A 17,778-nucleotide genomic window follows, 5' to 3' on the forward strand; every position below is an offset into this window, starting at 1 on the left:
TACTAAATGTCTGATATTTATGCATTGCCTCATCACTCAAGGATTGCTATTAAAAGTTGGACATCTAACATGTACCCCTCAATCTGAGATTAGGTTTTACAAATAGCTTTTTATTACTACTCTCCCAGACATGTTCTAAGTGACACAAGAATGTGAAAATAAAATATTCTCTGATTGGTTAAGTGTTTTCCCATTTCAATTTTAATTTCTAAATTTTGTATTCTATGTATTCACAAAGCAATGAGAATATATCTTTAAAATATTAATTAAAAATCTAAACTCTTTAACCTTTCTCTCAAGTGAAGGTGAGAATGTGTAAGTCAAAACAAATGAAAAATAAAAAAAAATAGACATTAATGTGTTAAGATGGAAACTTACATGGATGTCAACCAGCAACTTCTGATCAATAGTAGAATAAGGTGGTGATGACTGAGACCTCCTTCCAGTCACAGGTCTCTCTTCCTCAGAAGAAGATTCTATGGAATGCCAAAAATACATTAGTAACAATGGTGATTACAGTCATTGTCTTCATTTGTATAGTGTATCAGTTAAATCCCTTATTTTTTTTCTGTTTTTTTTTTTTTGTCATTTTTATGATTCCATTCAGGAAATATCACCTGAAAATTCTCATGGGGCCAGGATCTTAAATTCTCTTTTCAGGGGTATTAGCAGGGGTTCAAGTTTTCTTCCATCTGTAGACCTACATGGCTGCTCTGTTTTCAATATTAAGTGTACACTTGCCAAATATCTCTATCTATGTAAGAAGATACATGGTCCGAATGATAGCCAGGTAGACACATTTTTAAAAAATGTATCAACAGTAGGAAGGGCTGGGAGTACCACTGGCTTCACATACTGACCAGTAGAAAAAAAGCCCAACAGTGTATTTATCAGAAGATGATAGATCAGCCAAAACTCTCAAGAGGAGAGTTCATTCTTCAATCTTAACCCCCACAAATTTCCACCCAATGATATATCCAGATGTATTTCAATACAGTTGTGGAGTGAACTACTGAAAAGAGATAACACCCCTTTCTATAAAGCTGGGAACCTTTCTATAGTAGCAATGTACAACAAAACTTTCTGCAGTGATAGAAATTTTCTCTATCTGAACTGTCCATTAACAGTAGTCATTAGTCACCCATGACTACTGAGCATTTGAAATGTGGCCAGTATGCCTGAGAAATTGACTTTTAAATTTTATTTAATTTTCATTTTACTTTTTATTTTAATAGCTACATGTGGCTAGTTGCTACCACAATGAACAGCTCAATTCTATAGTGTAAATATTTCCATTTAAAATACAAATGTATCTGGTTTGGAGATTAGGTTTTATTTTTGAGTTGTGGTATGGTAAATAACCCCTGTGATTAAAATACAGTGAGAATATTTAACAGGCTCAAAATTCAGGTCTGGGTGAGTGTACTTAGAAAAAGCTTCACTAAGAGAAAACTCAGTTCCCTGTTTAATGTTTTTGTGTGCGTAGATTTTCAAGATAAATACTATTGTCCCTCTTATTTTCAGTCTTGGTATACATAGCCAAAGTATAGATACTGCAACTCCAAAAGACATATATTTATTTGCAAATACTGCTGTCCTTTGAGAACATTACACTGAACACATGCTAAAATTTGTGCCCCCATCTTCTGGCACTATTGTACTTGTGCTTTTTTTTTTTTGGAAATCATTTTCTTTTAAGTCTTTTGGTATGTTAGTAGACCAAATAAGTTCAAGTGACTGCACTAAGATTTTGACACAAATTTGTAGTAAGGTGCTCTGAGATTTCCTCCATGATGAAGCATGTAATTTCATGGGAATATCAAATGGTCTGTGTAGCATAAACAATAAAATAAAATAATTTTGGAACTGAAAAGACATTTAGCTATTATCTGCACAGATGCCTTCTCCCTTCTATCAATGTTATGACTGCTTTGGGATCTAATCCAGAATTTCCTTATTTCAAAAACGTCACATGAATAAACCTTACATTTTTAGTTGTTTGCCCAGTATTAGTAAAATTAGCCATAGTCAAGCCAGAAAGAAAACACTTTGGGGAAAAATTTTTAAAAGTGTGCTTTTCACTCAGGCTTATCTAATTTTCACAACATAGTATTTGTGTATGAGAGGACAGTGCTATTTAAAAGAATTCTGCCTTCGTCTGAGTCACTTAAGAAGAATAATGTGTTTTTAAGTTTTGATCTTCAAATATTCACTTTTCAAAAAGTGAAGTACATCTGTATCATTTTTATTATTAACATTAAAAAAAATCAGTATGCTACGTTTTTACATATGACTCAGAGACTCAATCAGCCATTTTTCCCTTGCTTAACTTACCTGGATTGCTTAAAACTGGATAATGCCAGATTGCATGATCTATGACACAACTTTTGGCTTTGTTTACCCTAATATTCCACAAATCTATAATTCATTTAAATTCTCTCAAAAGCACATCTTAAATAGTTTTTTGAAATTCACATCACGACTTTTGAAGTTATTTTCTATGATTTGATAGATTAATTGTTCATGTATTTTGAGTAAAACCGTCACTCTGTAACATTTAGGGATATTTATTAGATATTGTCTGATTTTGGAGAGGTGAAGTAACCAATTGATAAATGAAACACACACTCACAACACCTCCATACAATATTCTAATTGCTGCCTATAAATTTTAGACTGCTGGAGAGGCCTCTCTCAAGTTCCTTTACCATATTTTTCTTACGTGGTATAGAAACTTAATAAAGTTGACTCCCCCCGCCTCCTTAGACACATTCCTAACTGCTACCCAACAAAAAGAAGAAATTTCAGAAAAATTGTTTTCCATTTCTTAAAGGCCACCACTGACCACCCAATTGCCAAATACAATGGCTTTCAGGTCCTAATCCTACTTGGGCTCCCTGACACTTTTGATTCATTCCTTCTTGAAATTCTTCTTTCTTGACTTCTGAAATATAAATTGTTAAACAGTAGCTCTGTGTTTTGCCCACGGAAATTTTGTGCTTTGAATCACCTGATGCTGCCAGCCAATTCTGACGATTTTGTGAACTCCTTTGTCTGATGTCAATGGGCTTCTGAGCTTGTTCCAAAAGAGACCGCTGAAGAACGCTAATGAAAAGACAGAAAAGCATGTGCCATGTCCTAACATTCATAAAGGATATGTATAACTCAACATAAAGTCCAACAAAAAGTTTTGTTTAAACATATGGGTATATATCAAACTGAAAAAGAAGTATAGCTTAAGTAATAATTTCCAATTTCCATTTTCCCCCAAACTTGCTATTTTGTCTAGAATAGAGTAATAATTTCCAAAATAAGAAAAAATATGTTTCCATAGAGTGTATGTTTCCTTTATATATATATTAATTTCTAAAAATTTCTATAAGCTTTTAAAGCTAATATTGACAATCTTTTTACCTGAGTAACACAGCAATAAACATAACCTTATAGTGTATGTGAGTATTTTAACATAATAAACAAGTTACTGCTATGTCATATATTCTATTGTTATTATCCACATTTTTAAATGCTTGAAATTCATGTTCTTAACGTCCCATTCCTGATTTAAATAGCTACACTGACAGACAAATAGAGCACTTTCATTCTTACTATGCAAATTTAAAGAATATTTAAAGAGTTGCTTGGACTAGTGCTGCTAAATTTTACAGTTATTTTGATATTTCTATATGGGAAGGACTTTGGTTACTGATTTAGGCCTGGAACAGACAAAATTCTTTCCATGGCCCCAAATTTCAGAAAAGACTTGAGTTTCATTTAAGTTAACTTCATAAATTTAACTATATTTAAAGGCAATGTATTTGTTATTCATAAATTCAAAATCCTTTTGTAAAGTGAACAATTACTCTGAGTTTAACATCAAGTATGGATTTTCTATATTGGATTTTATTAAAGTCATGTTCCATGACACCAAAACCAACTACTCAAAACTAAACTGCTTTCTTTCCTTTGAGGTCAGATCAACCATGACAATCCATTCATTGAGTGCAGAGAAAAAGAAAGTTCCCAGTCTTGCTTTACAATTTTTCAAGATTTCTGCACTCCAGTTAAATCTAAAGACATAATTGTGTGTGGTTTTTAAAGTAATGAAGCAGGAAAATATATACTACATAACATTAATTGTATGCCATCTGACCATACTGTCCAATATCTTGAATATAGTGAGTGTTCAATAAATATTTACTAACTGAATCAATATAGGCTAAGTTCTCTCTATTGTGAGTTGGGGCTGGAGAGGGTGTGATTTTCTTTAAAAATCTACCTTAAAATTTGGTTTTAAAATATAACAGAATGCATACAATATCTAAAATATGGAATGTGATCTTTGAAAATTACTGAAGATCAATATTACAAAGATTAAAAAATACAGTGACTGGTATCAATATTATATATGATATTTTATTTATATAATGTTGAGTTTTAGATTTGATTTTGACTATAGGACATTTTTAGGCTTATCCATTCTGTGGCATTAGCTTCTGAAGTTAAAGATAATTGGTGTGTGTGTTTTATCATGCAGCACATGTATGAAAATTCACTTGAAATTTCATGTCTTTTTATCATCGACTACTAATTGAATACTGTCAAAGTATTTGTTGTTATTGTTTCTTTTTAAAATTGTGAATCTTGCCATCTATTTATCAAACTAAATATCACAGACACTGCAGTATGACCAAATATGAAAGATATAGGTAATGGGTCATTGCAGTTAAGGTTTTAAATGTGGGCCAAGAAAGTCAATGGTGATGATGTTGTCACGGATATTTTAGTTGACTTCACAAAATGTGGTATCAATGAAATAATTTTTAATTTTCCATTTGATAATTATGAATAATTTTAATATAGAAATCAAAGACACATACCTTGAAGAGAACTCGACATGATGTGCATGATCCTGGTTGTTAGGCACAGAAGGGGATCTCTCTTGAACCTTAAAGACACAATGCAATACTTCAGTAGAATTCTTGATCATAAGTTGTTCTGAACTATTAATTTGTGGGAAAATGCCTGTTTTCATATATATTTTCCTAAAATCTAACATAAAAATATTTTTAATAAAGAGATTCTATTTTATAATTACTTATAACATTAGACTTGCTTAACCATAATTTCTGATGGTATATTTGATCTTTAGTATAGGAACAGATTCTGGAGCTCATATAATCAAAATCTTAATTTATTGTTGAGGAATCTGTAGCCTAAAGAGGAAAAATGACTTTTCTAAGAATTTTATGTCAAGTCAAGGGAACATCTAAAATCAGAATGCAGGTCTCCCAACGTCTAATTTAATGTTCTTTCCATGTTATCACATTGCTTTTTATATCAAGTTTAAACTTCTCACTCAGAATTTAAGTTCTAATTCTTACACACTCATCCTTTTATGCTAACCCTAGATTTTCAAAAGCTGTCACACACACATACATACATTTCATTAAAATCTCTCTAGTCAAAACTGTCCCCTCTTTAAGAAAGTATGTTTTTCTGCTTTACAATTTGACTGTACTATCATAGTTAGTGTTCCAAGTACTGTTTCAACTCTAAATAGATTAATCTGCATTTTACTAATCATACAATCATTGAATGTAGCCAAATACTCAAGAAAGGGTGCGTATAATAAGCCAGCTTCCATCAATGGAGGAATTTTACTTACTGCCAACACTGGTAGACAGGGCCAGGGAATGTTGCCTTGCCTCACTAAGTCTTGTATCACCAGGTTTCTACTCAAATAAGTTTCAGCTGCCCAAAACATAGGTCATTCTGACATGCAATAAGGCAGTCATACTAGATTCTTTAAAAAGGAAATTTAAGTGTGTTACTTTTTTAATCTAGCATATTCATGCTGATAAACTCATTCTATACTTTCTAGAAACTAGAGTAGCCTTAGTACATTATTTTTTCTTTATGAAGTGACTTATCAAGGCTCTCTCTACACTCTGAGAGACAGGTAGGTAAGGGTAAGCATCTGCCTATTTTTTTTCCACTTTCAATTGATATAATTGGTATCATATGACCCAGTCTGGGACTTTTGGTTTATGAAGCTGATCTTTGGAAGTTTATTGACACTACTATTAATCTACAAAAAGATTGTTTTAGATGGCTGGCTATTAGGAATACTGGCTATGATGATGATGCTTCCTTGTCTAGACAAGAAAACCTACAACTCTGGCCTCACCAATATATGTACTAAATAGTATACTATTAATATAGTCATGAAAACAGAAGTCAAAGTGGACACTAGGACTTAATTATTCTTATAATTGTAAAACAAAACAAAACAAAACACAGATTAAATGACCCAGACCCTGTCACATACTGCATCCCAGACCAGAGCTAATCAAGGAAAAATATTTGTGTGTTTGTGTTTCAAACTGAAACTGCCAGCATTTTTCATGTACAATATTTTTGCTTAAAGAAAGACTGACAAACTATGATTATTCAAACTCTGGGTATTTGGTAGACATTTTATTTTTAATGAATAAAGTAAACCTGTCAAGTTAAGGAGAAAAAACACATGCTACAATTTAGCAATGATAAAATTTGAGCTTACAAAGGAAAATTAGAATTTTCAAACATATCTGCCACCAAGCATTTGACAACTTAACAATACTCTTAAGTAACTTTTATGATGTACTTGATGGTAACATTAACAAATGCTGTTTTTTGATATTGTATAATGAAACATGTAAATGTCTGGGAAGATCTACATACAAAGTAAGCTAATATTTTCCAACTGACCAATGCATGAAGTTAAAAATCATGCATAAAACAAAACATCTATTTATAGCATAAGATAGACAAATTGAGTTTTATTATTAACTGAATATACAACATTTCATTGATATGGTTTTAGATTCCACTTCTCTAGTTTTGGTATATTATTCAATAATTTACTCAATTATCTAAACAATCTATGAAAATTGTCCCTTTCCAACTACCTATGTGTGAGAAGCCAGCTTTTATTCGTATATTTCAACCAAAACAACACATGGCAACAGATTGAATGCAGAAGCACATGTGAGAATCCAGCTGTCTTTCATTAAGCAAGATAGATTTAACAGACTTACAAAAATGTAAAACAATGTCAATCTCTCTAAAATTTTGTTTTGGGAAAATACAGGTTTTTCATTAAAAATGTGTTTCTTATGTTAACATGTAATAGTTTCATTACTTTTAAATGAATTAATATTTTAAATGTTTTTCAGTTTTAACTTTTAATAAATTAAATATCATATGACACAATCCATGTAGTAAATGAAAGCTTTTTGAGGTCCTCATTGTTTAAGAGTATAAAGGGACACTGAGACCAAAAAGTTTAAGAACCACTGTTCTAGGTTCTTACTAATGTCATAACAACTCATATTGAAAAATTCACCTCAATTTTTTTAGGATTTGAAATGTGTGGCTGCAATGGCTCCATTTGGACTTCAGCCTGAATCGAATGAAATACTTCATCATTGTCTGATGATTCATCTTCTTTGTCCTTTGAAGTAAAAAGGAAAGTAACTGTTTTAATTGCTGTTAAAATGCAAGTGATAGGAACAACTTCATCATCTTAATGTTGAGTTGTTCATATGTATTATATAATATATAATTTAAAACAATACACAATTTAAAAGAACAATATCCAAATACTAAAAATGATTCAAATCAGTAGTTTCTAATAGTATTTGGTTCTGGATCCCTTTCAGAATCTGAGAAATGCTATAGACTGTCCACAGAAAATTGCATATAGACACACCTATTATGTATATTTTCTGGTGGATTGCTGACCTCCTGAAGTTCATCTACAGGGTCCAGGTTAAGAATCTGTGGCCTAAAACTTGATTAACTCATAACACCAAACTAACTGTCACATTTAGCAAGCTATTATAACTTCAAAGTTTGGTCTTCCTGAGCAATGGAAGATCTGTAATACAGTGGTGCAAATATTTCTCCCTAATTGAGCTCTAGGAGTTTAGGAAACTGTTTTCTCCTTTAATCCAATCAATATTATCTCTTCAACTGAAAGATTAATAAAAATGCATTTTTTGTTTGTTTCTTGCTGGTGACTTAAAGCACCCACCTATGTCTCTCAACTCTAATAAAATTTCAGGTATTATGAAAGATCTGTGACTTTGACTATATTATCAATAATTTTCTTTTCCTTTATATTTTCTTCAATGACCACATATAAAGATATAAATGCTTGTACAAGAGCCTAGAGTCATGAGATTGGTAACTATTATTTATTGACTTTTAAAATTTTTAGAATGGCTTTCAACATGTATGTTTAAAACAATAAATGACAATAAGTATGTGCCATGCTGGTATTACTGAATCTTTCAGAGATCAGTGAAAGTCTTATTCATAAATGCGAAACCCATTAGATCTAATTGATTACTAGGGCTCATCAAAAATAATCATTAGCGTTTTAGATGAGCTAGTTTTTGCCAAATGTCACCATTCTAGACTTAAACCTCCCCTTTCTCCATCTAGTTTATTGCTCTTTATAGTTCCCTTTTTCTCTGAGAGCTAGACATCCATTTTCCCTTTTGGGCCTTGCTTCTCTTGCTGTTCCTACCTTTTCTCATGTTAAACATGTCAACAAATTAGCATTTGTTTAATTGGTTCAATGTGCACAAACTCAAAGAATTTCTTACATAGATACTCAGATAAAATTCATTTGTAATTACTGCAACGATTATTATTAGGTAAATAGATGTGGATAAAAGGGTATAAGTTAGGATCATCACAATGATTCCTTTTACACAAATGGATGTGGGGAATATTAGAAAACAACTGCTCCCCTAATCTTATCTAACTTCATTAATTTGTTATCAAGCCCATAATTCTTCATTATCAGTTGAGACCTACCAGATTAAATTCAATAACTCCAGGAAAATCATATTCACTTTTTATTAAATGATTTTTGAAACAATTACGTTTTAGTGACTGTTCCTAGATAAAATGGAGTTTGATATACTGTAATCTACATTTCTAAAGGGTACAGATGAAACCACCCTTATTAACTTATAAAATTAATCACAGAAGAAGAGAGGGGGAGGAAAAAAATATACCAAGTTTGCAGCACGTTTAGCATTAATCTTTAGGTCAGCTTGCTCTCTGACCTCCTTCCTCAATAGATGTTTGTTGCCTATTTTCCTAGAATCACGTAGACCTTGTTGCAACATCATCATTCCCCTTAACTGCTCTGTAGATAACAACTTGAACATTATGAAATGTTGTTTTCCCTTCGAGATATTTTTTCAGGTCTTGCATACCAGTGAAACTATTGTCAATCAACTGGTTTGAAGGACCCCACTGACGCCAACTGGTCTGAAGGAGCCCACAAGAGGCTGACGCACCAAAAAATGCAGTTTCCACATCCCGATGATTTCAAGGACCATCAGCCTTACCCTGACCAATCAACAACTCCAATTATCTAACACTTCACCCTCTACAATCCCCTTAAAAACCCCAACCCAGAACTCCTCCAGGAGATGGATTTGAGGGTCTCCTCCCCACCTCCTCACTCCATGCCCTGCTGATCATTAAACTCTTCTCCTGCTGCATCCCTGATGCATGTGTACTTGGTCTGTTACTATGCAGTGGGCATACGAACCTGTTGGTCTTATAACACAGAGAATAATTTGTAAATTGTTTCATGTTCTGTGAAGCCACATAATTGATTAATTATGTAAAACGGGAAGCACATTAGTGAAACAAGTCATAAATATGGTAACCATATACAAAATATTTTGGAAACTGCTTTGCCTTCTCATTTTAACCTTGATTTAAACATCCTGTAGCACAAAAATGAGTGTAATTCACTCAGTTAGTATAGTTCAGCATTCTATTGGAAGAAAGAATAAACTAACTTAAAGGTTAGAGTAGCAAAAGCAAATTTTGTTTTGTGCTTATTTTTGATGAGTTATCTTTGAAATTTTAAGTTATGAAAGTAATTTTTAAAGATCCAAAATAGTAATTTTAAATGTGCATTTGTTGACACTTTATTAGATAAAGAATAATAGGCAGAAAACTAATAATTAAAGCTATATTTCAGTAGAGATACTGAAAAATATTTTTCTCATATTTAGTCACAATTATCTAGAAATTTCAGGAAAATTTATTTGAAGTACAAATTATTTATCTTCTGTGGAACACAAGGAATATTTATTTCATTTGGTTTTACTGAGAAAAATCATCAGCATGAGCTATCACATTTTCTCCTCATTTTTGACTCAGAGTAAAAATATCAAAAATTCTTACTTTATCAACTTGTCTCAATTCTTCCTCATGCTGATTAAAGATATCTTCCCATCTGCGTTGGCGCCTTCGCCTGCGGGCTTCTAAATCTGAGAGTTCAAGCTCTTCAGGTCTCCGTGATGACTTTGCCCTGAACCTCTTTGGTGATAGTCTTTTTGCCAGTGCTTGCCTCAGAGTAGAAACTTTTGATTTTTTCTCCCGTGCCTGTTCTGGTTGTGAGTAAAACCTATTTGATGACAGATTTTCCATCAGGGTTTGCAACGGACCAAGTGGCTTTGAGTTATTTGAGTTTGGTGCTCGAAGCAAGTCTTTTGATAGTCCCTCTATCAGTGCTTGAACTGAGCCAATTGCCTGTGGGGGTTCTAGTGTCCAAGCCTGTGCCTGAGGTGATCTTTCAGTTTGACCCTCTACTGGAATGAGCACCTGAGTATCCAAATGTAGTGGCAACAGCACATGGTGATCCTGTGATAGCAGGGGCAGGAATATCTGGGCATTTACTCGTAATGACTCAGGTTCCTCTGCCTCAGTCTCTGCCTGTGCAGGCTCAGCAGCCTGTTCCCGTACCTCTGGCTGTTCAGGTTCCTGGTTCTGCTCCAGCTCTTGTTCAGGCACCTGGTCGTGCCTCTGCTGTTGTTCAGGGGTCTGGCCCTGCCTTTGTTGTTCAGGTACCTGATCTTGACCCTGAAATTCCTCTGGTACTTGGTCCAGATCTTGTGGTTCTGATGTCTGGGTCTGGGCCTGCTGCTTTTTGGATACCTGGGCCTGTACCTGCAAAAGCCTAGGTGCCCTAACCTGTGCCTGTAGTGGCATGAGCACCCTGGCTGCCCTCCGTAGTTGTGGAGGTGCCTTAATCTGCATTTGTAGAGGTTTAGAGGCCTTAGCCTTCACCTGAGCCTGTAGTGGCATGAACACCCGAGCTGCCCCTTGTAGTCGTTGAGGTGCCTGAGCCTGCCCCTTTAGAGGCCCAGGTGCACTGTCCAGGGCCTGCAGTGGCATGAATACCCTGGCTGCTCCCTGTAGCTGCTGAAGTGCCTGGACCTGTGGCTCTTCTCGATCAGGAAGCCACCTTGGCTGAGAGGGTTCTCCATGCAGGACTCTAAGTGGTCTGCATCTGCTGCTGGTTGGCAATCTCAGAAGCTCATGAGTGCAAGAGGGTCCTCTAAAATAAACACACAAATTATTGGCATACAATTAGAATTTTTAGTGGAATGGAGCCATTCAGGGGCATTGTTTTTACTTTAAAAGATGGACATTTTCTGCAATGAAGATATCTCTAGTAAACCTTTCCGAAATCATTCCCTTAATGTCTGAAATATTCTGCAGGTAACATTTGTATTACTAATGTATTTAATTATTAATGAAATCTGATATCTACTTGATCATTCACTTGCCAGATATTAAGGAGTCTTTGGGTAGTAATAAAGAATTCTCCTCACATTTTCACTCAATATCTCTTAAAAACAGAGATTTGTTATTTGTTGTATCAGAAAGAATTAAGTCTTTCTGAGTCAAAGGCAACAGTATGGAATCAACTGCCTTATGTGAATTGCTATCATCAAATTATATATGCAATTTGTGGAACGCACCTGAATCTTCTCATGGTGTACTGTTCCTTAATAGCTTCTTCTCTTTCAAAGATCAAAGGTATTCCTTTTTTTATGAAAGAGAAAAACATAATGCATAAACAGTCAGCAGATAAGCATGTTATCCACTTTAGTCAAGTTGTTCCCTCTGCTTCTCAGGATGTGGAGTGAATTACAAGGGCAAGAAGGTAGCCCTTCAAACGTACTTGGTTTGTGATGTAGACCATATTCTAGTTTCTAGGCCCACTTTTGCAGCACAATATAGCTATTGCATGCAGATTAATTTCTCTGAACAGAGAAAAGAAAATTTAGCAATCTGATTTCTGCAATTCTAAAGAGAAAGAAGAGAGAATGTGACAAAGGGAGAATGAGACAAGAGAAACTCTAAATAATGGTAAGCAAAACTTAAAGCTGTGGGCTCTAGATGTAAGGACTTTATGGCTTGAGACTGATATTTGGTCTTTTCAATGAGAAAGCAAATTCTTAATTCTGTGTTTTACACTAAACACATTGAAAACTTTCAGCTTCTTTCCTATCAGCTGTACTACGACTACTGAAATATAGAAGCTTACAAACAAGAGTTTTCTTCTGAATTTCCTGTATTAAAATGTTTAGAGCAACTATATTTATATCTTTAGTGTAACTTCCATATACATGGAACTTTTCCTACAGGTAACATTTCGGAAATTTTGCAACTCTGGAAATTAGCAAATTACCAAGTAGATGTGTGGTTTTCCTGAACCCATTTGAAACTGGCTGGCCTCTGTAATGTTGGTTCAATAACTTCATTATCACAGGCAAATAAATTAATTCTTGCTGCTCCTTGCCTCAAAACATGATACATGTACAGATACAACAAGCCCCACTGCAGTCAATCCCACAGCTGATCTGAGGATGCCTGTTTTTACAAGTTTTCCCTTTTACATTCCATTGTTACTCTCAACTCTGCCTATGGTCCGCAAAGTCAAATGTGGAATATGTAACATAACATATAAAGTTAGAACTTCCCAGGGGCTTCTTCTGGACTTGGTGAAAATCCATTCAGGCACTTTTGTTTTTATTTATTTTTTTTGAGGCAGCATCTTGTTCTGTCACCCGGGTTGGAGTGCAGTGGCACAATCTTGGCTCACTGCAAATCCTGCCATTTTTAACAGAAGTTCACTTTTATTAATAGACAGAAGTTTATGTTTATTTGTATAAATTAGTTCCTTTATATTTTATATTTGGATTTAGTACATAAAACAAGCTTTATATGATGCACAAATACTACTTCAAAATTAGCAGTCAATAAATGGTTAATTATAAATCCATTTATCTCTTGTAGAGTCAAAATGCCAGCTGAAAAAAACAGTAAGATATACATTTTTATCTTTTATCTTTTATTTATTTTATTTAGTTACTTAAAATTGGCATATCACAAAATTTTATTGGATGCTTTCAAGGTCTTCGTAAATATGAACATTTGCCAGGTGAAACTGGCAAGAATTAGTAACTATACACACACAGACACACACACACATACACACACACGCATGTAAGAGATAATCAAATAAGAGCACATGGCATATTAATGGAAAAACTAAATATCGAAGGCCTCAGAAGTTTTACTTTCAATCTAATTCTTAAACAAATATTTTTTCCTGGAAACAATACATGAATAAACTCTGAATATTCATTTCAGTAAAATAAAACTTCACAGATTCTACCTTTTTTCTGTCTTTTTTTAATGATTCCAGTAAGATGCCTCGTTAATGACTCAACAACATGTCGTTCATTTTTTATTTCCCGAACAAATGGGTGATGAAGCATGTTTGCAGAAGTAGGACGAAACAGGAAATTTTTTATCGTACACTTTTCCATGAAATTGTGGAACTTACGGGACCTAAAAAATGAGTCAAAGAGAGAAAAAATGTGTTCTCAGGCCTGCCAGACCTCTTCCCACCACTACCCACATGCCTCTTTGAAAATCCTATTTGGAGAGAGTTGCCTTTAGGTATTATTGTCTTTTCAATTGCCAAATATCCTGCAGTTTAGCAACATACATTATAAAGTGAGGCCATTTAGACCTCAGAAAAAGAAGCAAGAGTAGTCAATAGCATATTCCATCTAAATTACAGTAGAAATTTCAATGAGTTAACTGTATGTACTTGGTAAAAACTCAAGTGCAGATATGATGATTAAATAGTTAATGTGATATATGAGTCTGCAAGACTAGATTGATTGGCCCACAGCAGTCATACTCTGTATTTTTCATTTGACTATACACAGTGTTAACTACAGAGGAATGAATATAATGATGTAAAAAGAGGGTGCTAAAAGCACCAGGACTAACTAATCTTGTAAAATGACCCATGAAAATAGATGTGGCCATAAAAATTGAATCCATGGAAAGGGTTAAATTGAATTTCAATGCAGAATGTTAGCAATCAAATCATAGTCACCACTTCTACCAGGGAAAGCAATAAAAACTAACAATAAACAAAAGTTTCAGGTACAAGATCAACAAGCTTCAGAGAGAAGGATTCCCAAGTTTAGCTGGCACGTAAGTGCCCTGGGAGAACAAGTCTTCTGCTCTAGGTCTGTGTGTGTTTAGTTTAAAGGACTAATCAACAGGGCTGCATATAACTGACTGCCTATATAAGCACCACAAGAAACTTCACAAATAGTTGCCATCAGTTCATCCCATTACTGGGGAAACAACTGAACATGCCCATTAACGGCAGTACAGTAATATCATCAGAAAATACTATAGAGGATATTACTTATTTAGAGTTGGCTAGCTACCTCTTAATGAAAACTGGTCATTTAGACCTCCCGGTTAAGATATTAGATTTTAGGAAATATTGTTCAACAAGGATGGTGGAGCAGGACTGACCAAATGAATTAAAACTTTTTTGCTAACATAAAAATGTCAAGTCAATGTAATTAGGAGATCAAGACATTCATCTTTACCATCCGCTGGATTTGACTGTGGGAGCAGATTCACGCAAAATAACGAAGAGAGCTTCCAAGGGTTGAAGGTTACACAGAGCTGCAAAGGGAAATAGATAAATTTAGAAAGAATGAGAAGGGTAACTAAAGAATGCACTCCTCATTCCAGAGGGCATTCTCAGTGATCTTTCACATATTATGTTGAGTAAACACTAAGGGACAAATAGATACAAAAGAATGTATTTCAAAAGAGAAAAACTTGTTTTAATGCAATGTTGCAATATATAAGATTCTCAAGTTTCACTATCATCAAGTAGGATAAACTAAGAGTAAACTAGACAAAATATTTGAAATGTATAGTTGATAATTTACATCTAGAAAAGTTAACTGAAAGTGAAACAAGCACACCTCTATGTTTTTGTATTGCAGGTATTTAGTTATAAAATTGGAATATGCAATTATAGACTGAAAAATTAAACCAAACTACTAGCTTAGTACAATAATATATAAAGAAAAATGATTTAGTAGTCTAGAAAGCTTAGAAGAATCTGTTTTGGAAGCTGAGAGTTCTAGAAAAAAATAGGTATAGTGCAACTGTTAAGAATACACCCCCTAGAGTAAGACCATCTGGGTTCAAACCTAGCTCTACCTTTGTGACTTTGGGCAAATTACTTAACCTATCTGTATCTTGGTTTCTTCATCTGAAAAACAGGAAATGTAGCAAGGGGAATTCCTTCAAAGAATTGTCATGAGGATTAATTAGCAACTTACAAGTAGAAGTGTCTTTACCTCATAAACATATACACCTACTATGGATGCACAAAAATTTTTTAAATAATATTTTTTAAATCCCCCTCAAAAGTATCTGACATGTAGTAGATGCTAAATAAATATCAGCTATTGATATTATAACAAAGATGTTGACTCTATGGCACTCTGAGACTGTGCCAAATTACTGGACTTTCATTCTCTGTTTCATACACACAGGCATAAAAATAAAAACCTATTCCAATACGTGTTATATAAATTAATTACCTCATTGGTTTGAGAATTTTGGTTTTTCCTGTAAGTGTTTAAATATGCCTCACTTTACTTATTTCCTCTTGCGTTTTGATTAAAGAAAGTTGGCAGCGCAAAAAATCCCCAGTGGAGAACCATAGTGTCAATTTCATCTAACATTACAAGTGTGTCATTCTTGTGAGGATAATTTGATATTAATGACTCTTGATAGAGCCATCCTTTCTCTCCCAAAACGCATCCTCAGAAAAACCTAAAGTGACAAACTGACCTTTCATAGTAGTAGACAAAAACTCCACAGAGTGATTTTATTAGGGCTATACAAAGGCAGTTGTTAAAAGGCCAAGCTTTATTTTCAATTACATGGGTATAAATTAATAGAAGGTGCATTTTTATAATTGAGGCAGAATTAGCTCCAAGCACAAAATATCAGGATCATATTTAACCCTTTTTATTCTTTTACTATGTCCAATCAGTCTCCAGGTTCTCTCCTTTAAACTTATTGTAAGTGAGTTTGTACAATATTAAACAGTTGTCATTTATTAACATCTGAGCAACAGTCAGTCCACTGACAACATCTTCAGGGGTCAAGAGCTAGGACACAGAATAGGTAAGTTTTCTTTAACAGAAAGGAAAAGTTCACAAAGGAATGGAGCATAGGGTGGGTACAACAGCAGCTGTTTATGGTTTCCTATATAGTCTAATTTCAGTAATGTCAGTAACTGCCCCCTCCAACCCATATCTCATAACACTACCTAAATGTTCATCATTAGAGGTTCATTCCTTTGAAACAGCAAGCCTCTCTTAAAAATCACATTATCTCTTGAAGGGTCGGACACATATTAAACTGGGCTTAGTTTTAATTAGGTTAAATAACGTGGTTTATTCTTAACACACGTTGAGATCTGAGGCAATCTTCTGAATATTGAAGGAATAGGCCTCTTGATGGGACAGGGGTAGATTTGAGCCACAATGCACTCAGGTAAAGATAGATATGGGGTATGAGAGAGCGACACTACAAGGAATAGAAGTAGGACTATAAAGAAGCAACATTGAGGATATTTAAAATGATCTACAATATCAAGGATAATGTAAAATAGGGGAAAATATGGTCCAGGTTAAGGCAAGTTGACTACTGTACAGCTTTACCAAGAAAGGGGTGTCAGAATTAACTGCTGATCCTATCCCGCTTCTCCTCCAGGCACAGATTATCTTTTCTATAAAAGGTAGAGACTAAAAACTACATCTATTCAAAATTAGGCTTTGATACTCTGATGTTTGGATGATTATTATAAAAGTTCTGGCCTCGGTTTAAAGGTCCCCATATTGTTTGAATTCCTACCCAGAACCTAGGGACTGAAGGGGTTCCTGGTTTACAAGTGTCCAGTTCTCTCTTTCTCGAGCCACTACAACAGTGGTCCCCAAACTTTTTGGCACCAGGGACTAGTTTTGTGGAAGACAATTTTTCCATGGACCTGGGGGTAGGGGGTTGGTTTTGGGATGAAACTGTTCCACCTCAGAACAGCAGGCATGAGTTGGATTCTCATAAGAAATGCACCACCTAGATCCCTTGCGTGCTCAATTCACAATAGGGTTCCCACTCCTAGAATAATCTAATGCTGTTGCTGATCTGACAGGAGGCAGAGCTCAGGTGGTAACGCTTGCTCACTTGCTCGCTGCTCACCTCCCGCTGTGTGGCCCAGAGGTTGGGGACCCATGCCCTATGGCATCCTGTCAGGGAGAAGTTATTCTTTCTTTCTCTTTACTTCTCTGGAAAAGACTCACCAAAAGAAGACCAAAGGAAGAGAATTTTGTTACCTAGAACTCAGAGGATGTTATCAGATAATTGGTACTTTGGAAGGCCATCCCTTATGATGGCCTTTCCATGAAAAAAATAATTATAACCTGGAGGATTTCTGCAGTTAAAGTGATGACAATTATTTCCACACAAAATTAATATTCCAGGCAATAAAGGACACCGATAAAA

The 17,778-nt window shown here is 34.5% G+C and overlaps 1 protein-coding gene across 4 annotated transcripts in view; it reads right to left on the bottom strand.

The window, feature by feature from the left end:
* LOC105499702 (Nik related kinase) overlaps window positions 1–17,778 on the bottom strand; it is a 141,714-nt gene that overhangs the window by 37,521 nt on the left and 86,415 nt on the right. For 3 of the 4 annotated variants that reach the window (XM_011772472.2, XM_011772471.2, XM_071089138.1), the window contains exons 10-17: window positions 14,796–14,874; window positions 13,550–13,725; window positions 11,847–11,910; window positions 10,264–11,419; window positions 7,388–7,495; window positions 4,878–4,945; window positions 3,011–3,105; window positions 379–476 (exon numbers count right to left, since the gene is read on the bottom strand). In XM_011772472.2, coding sequence (XP_011770774.2) covers window positions 379–476; window positions 3,011–3,105; window positions 4,878–4,945; window positions 7,388–7,495; window positions 10,264–11,419; window positions 11,847–11,910; window positions 13,550–13,725; window positions 14,796–14,874 — 1,844 coding nt within the window. The remainder of the gene's footprint in view (window positions 1–378; window positions 477–3,010; window positions 3,106–4,877; window positions 4,946–7,387; window positions 7,496–10,263; window positions 11,420–11,846; window positions 11,911–13,549; window positions 13,726–14,795; window positions 14,875–17,778) is intronic. The other variant, XM_011772473.3, reaches the window with a different exon arrangement.

This window comes from Macaca nemestrina, chromosome X, assembly GCF_043159975.1.
Source record: "Macaca nemestrina isolate mMacNem1 chromosome X, mMacNem.hap1, whole genome shotgun sequence".
Taxonomy (NCBI): Eukaryota; Metazoa; Chordata; class Mammalia; order Primates; family Cercopithecidae; genus Macaca; species Macaca nemestrina.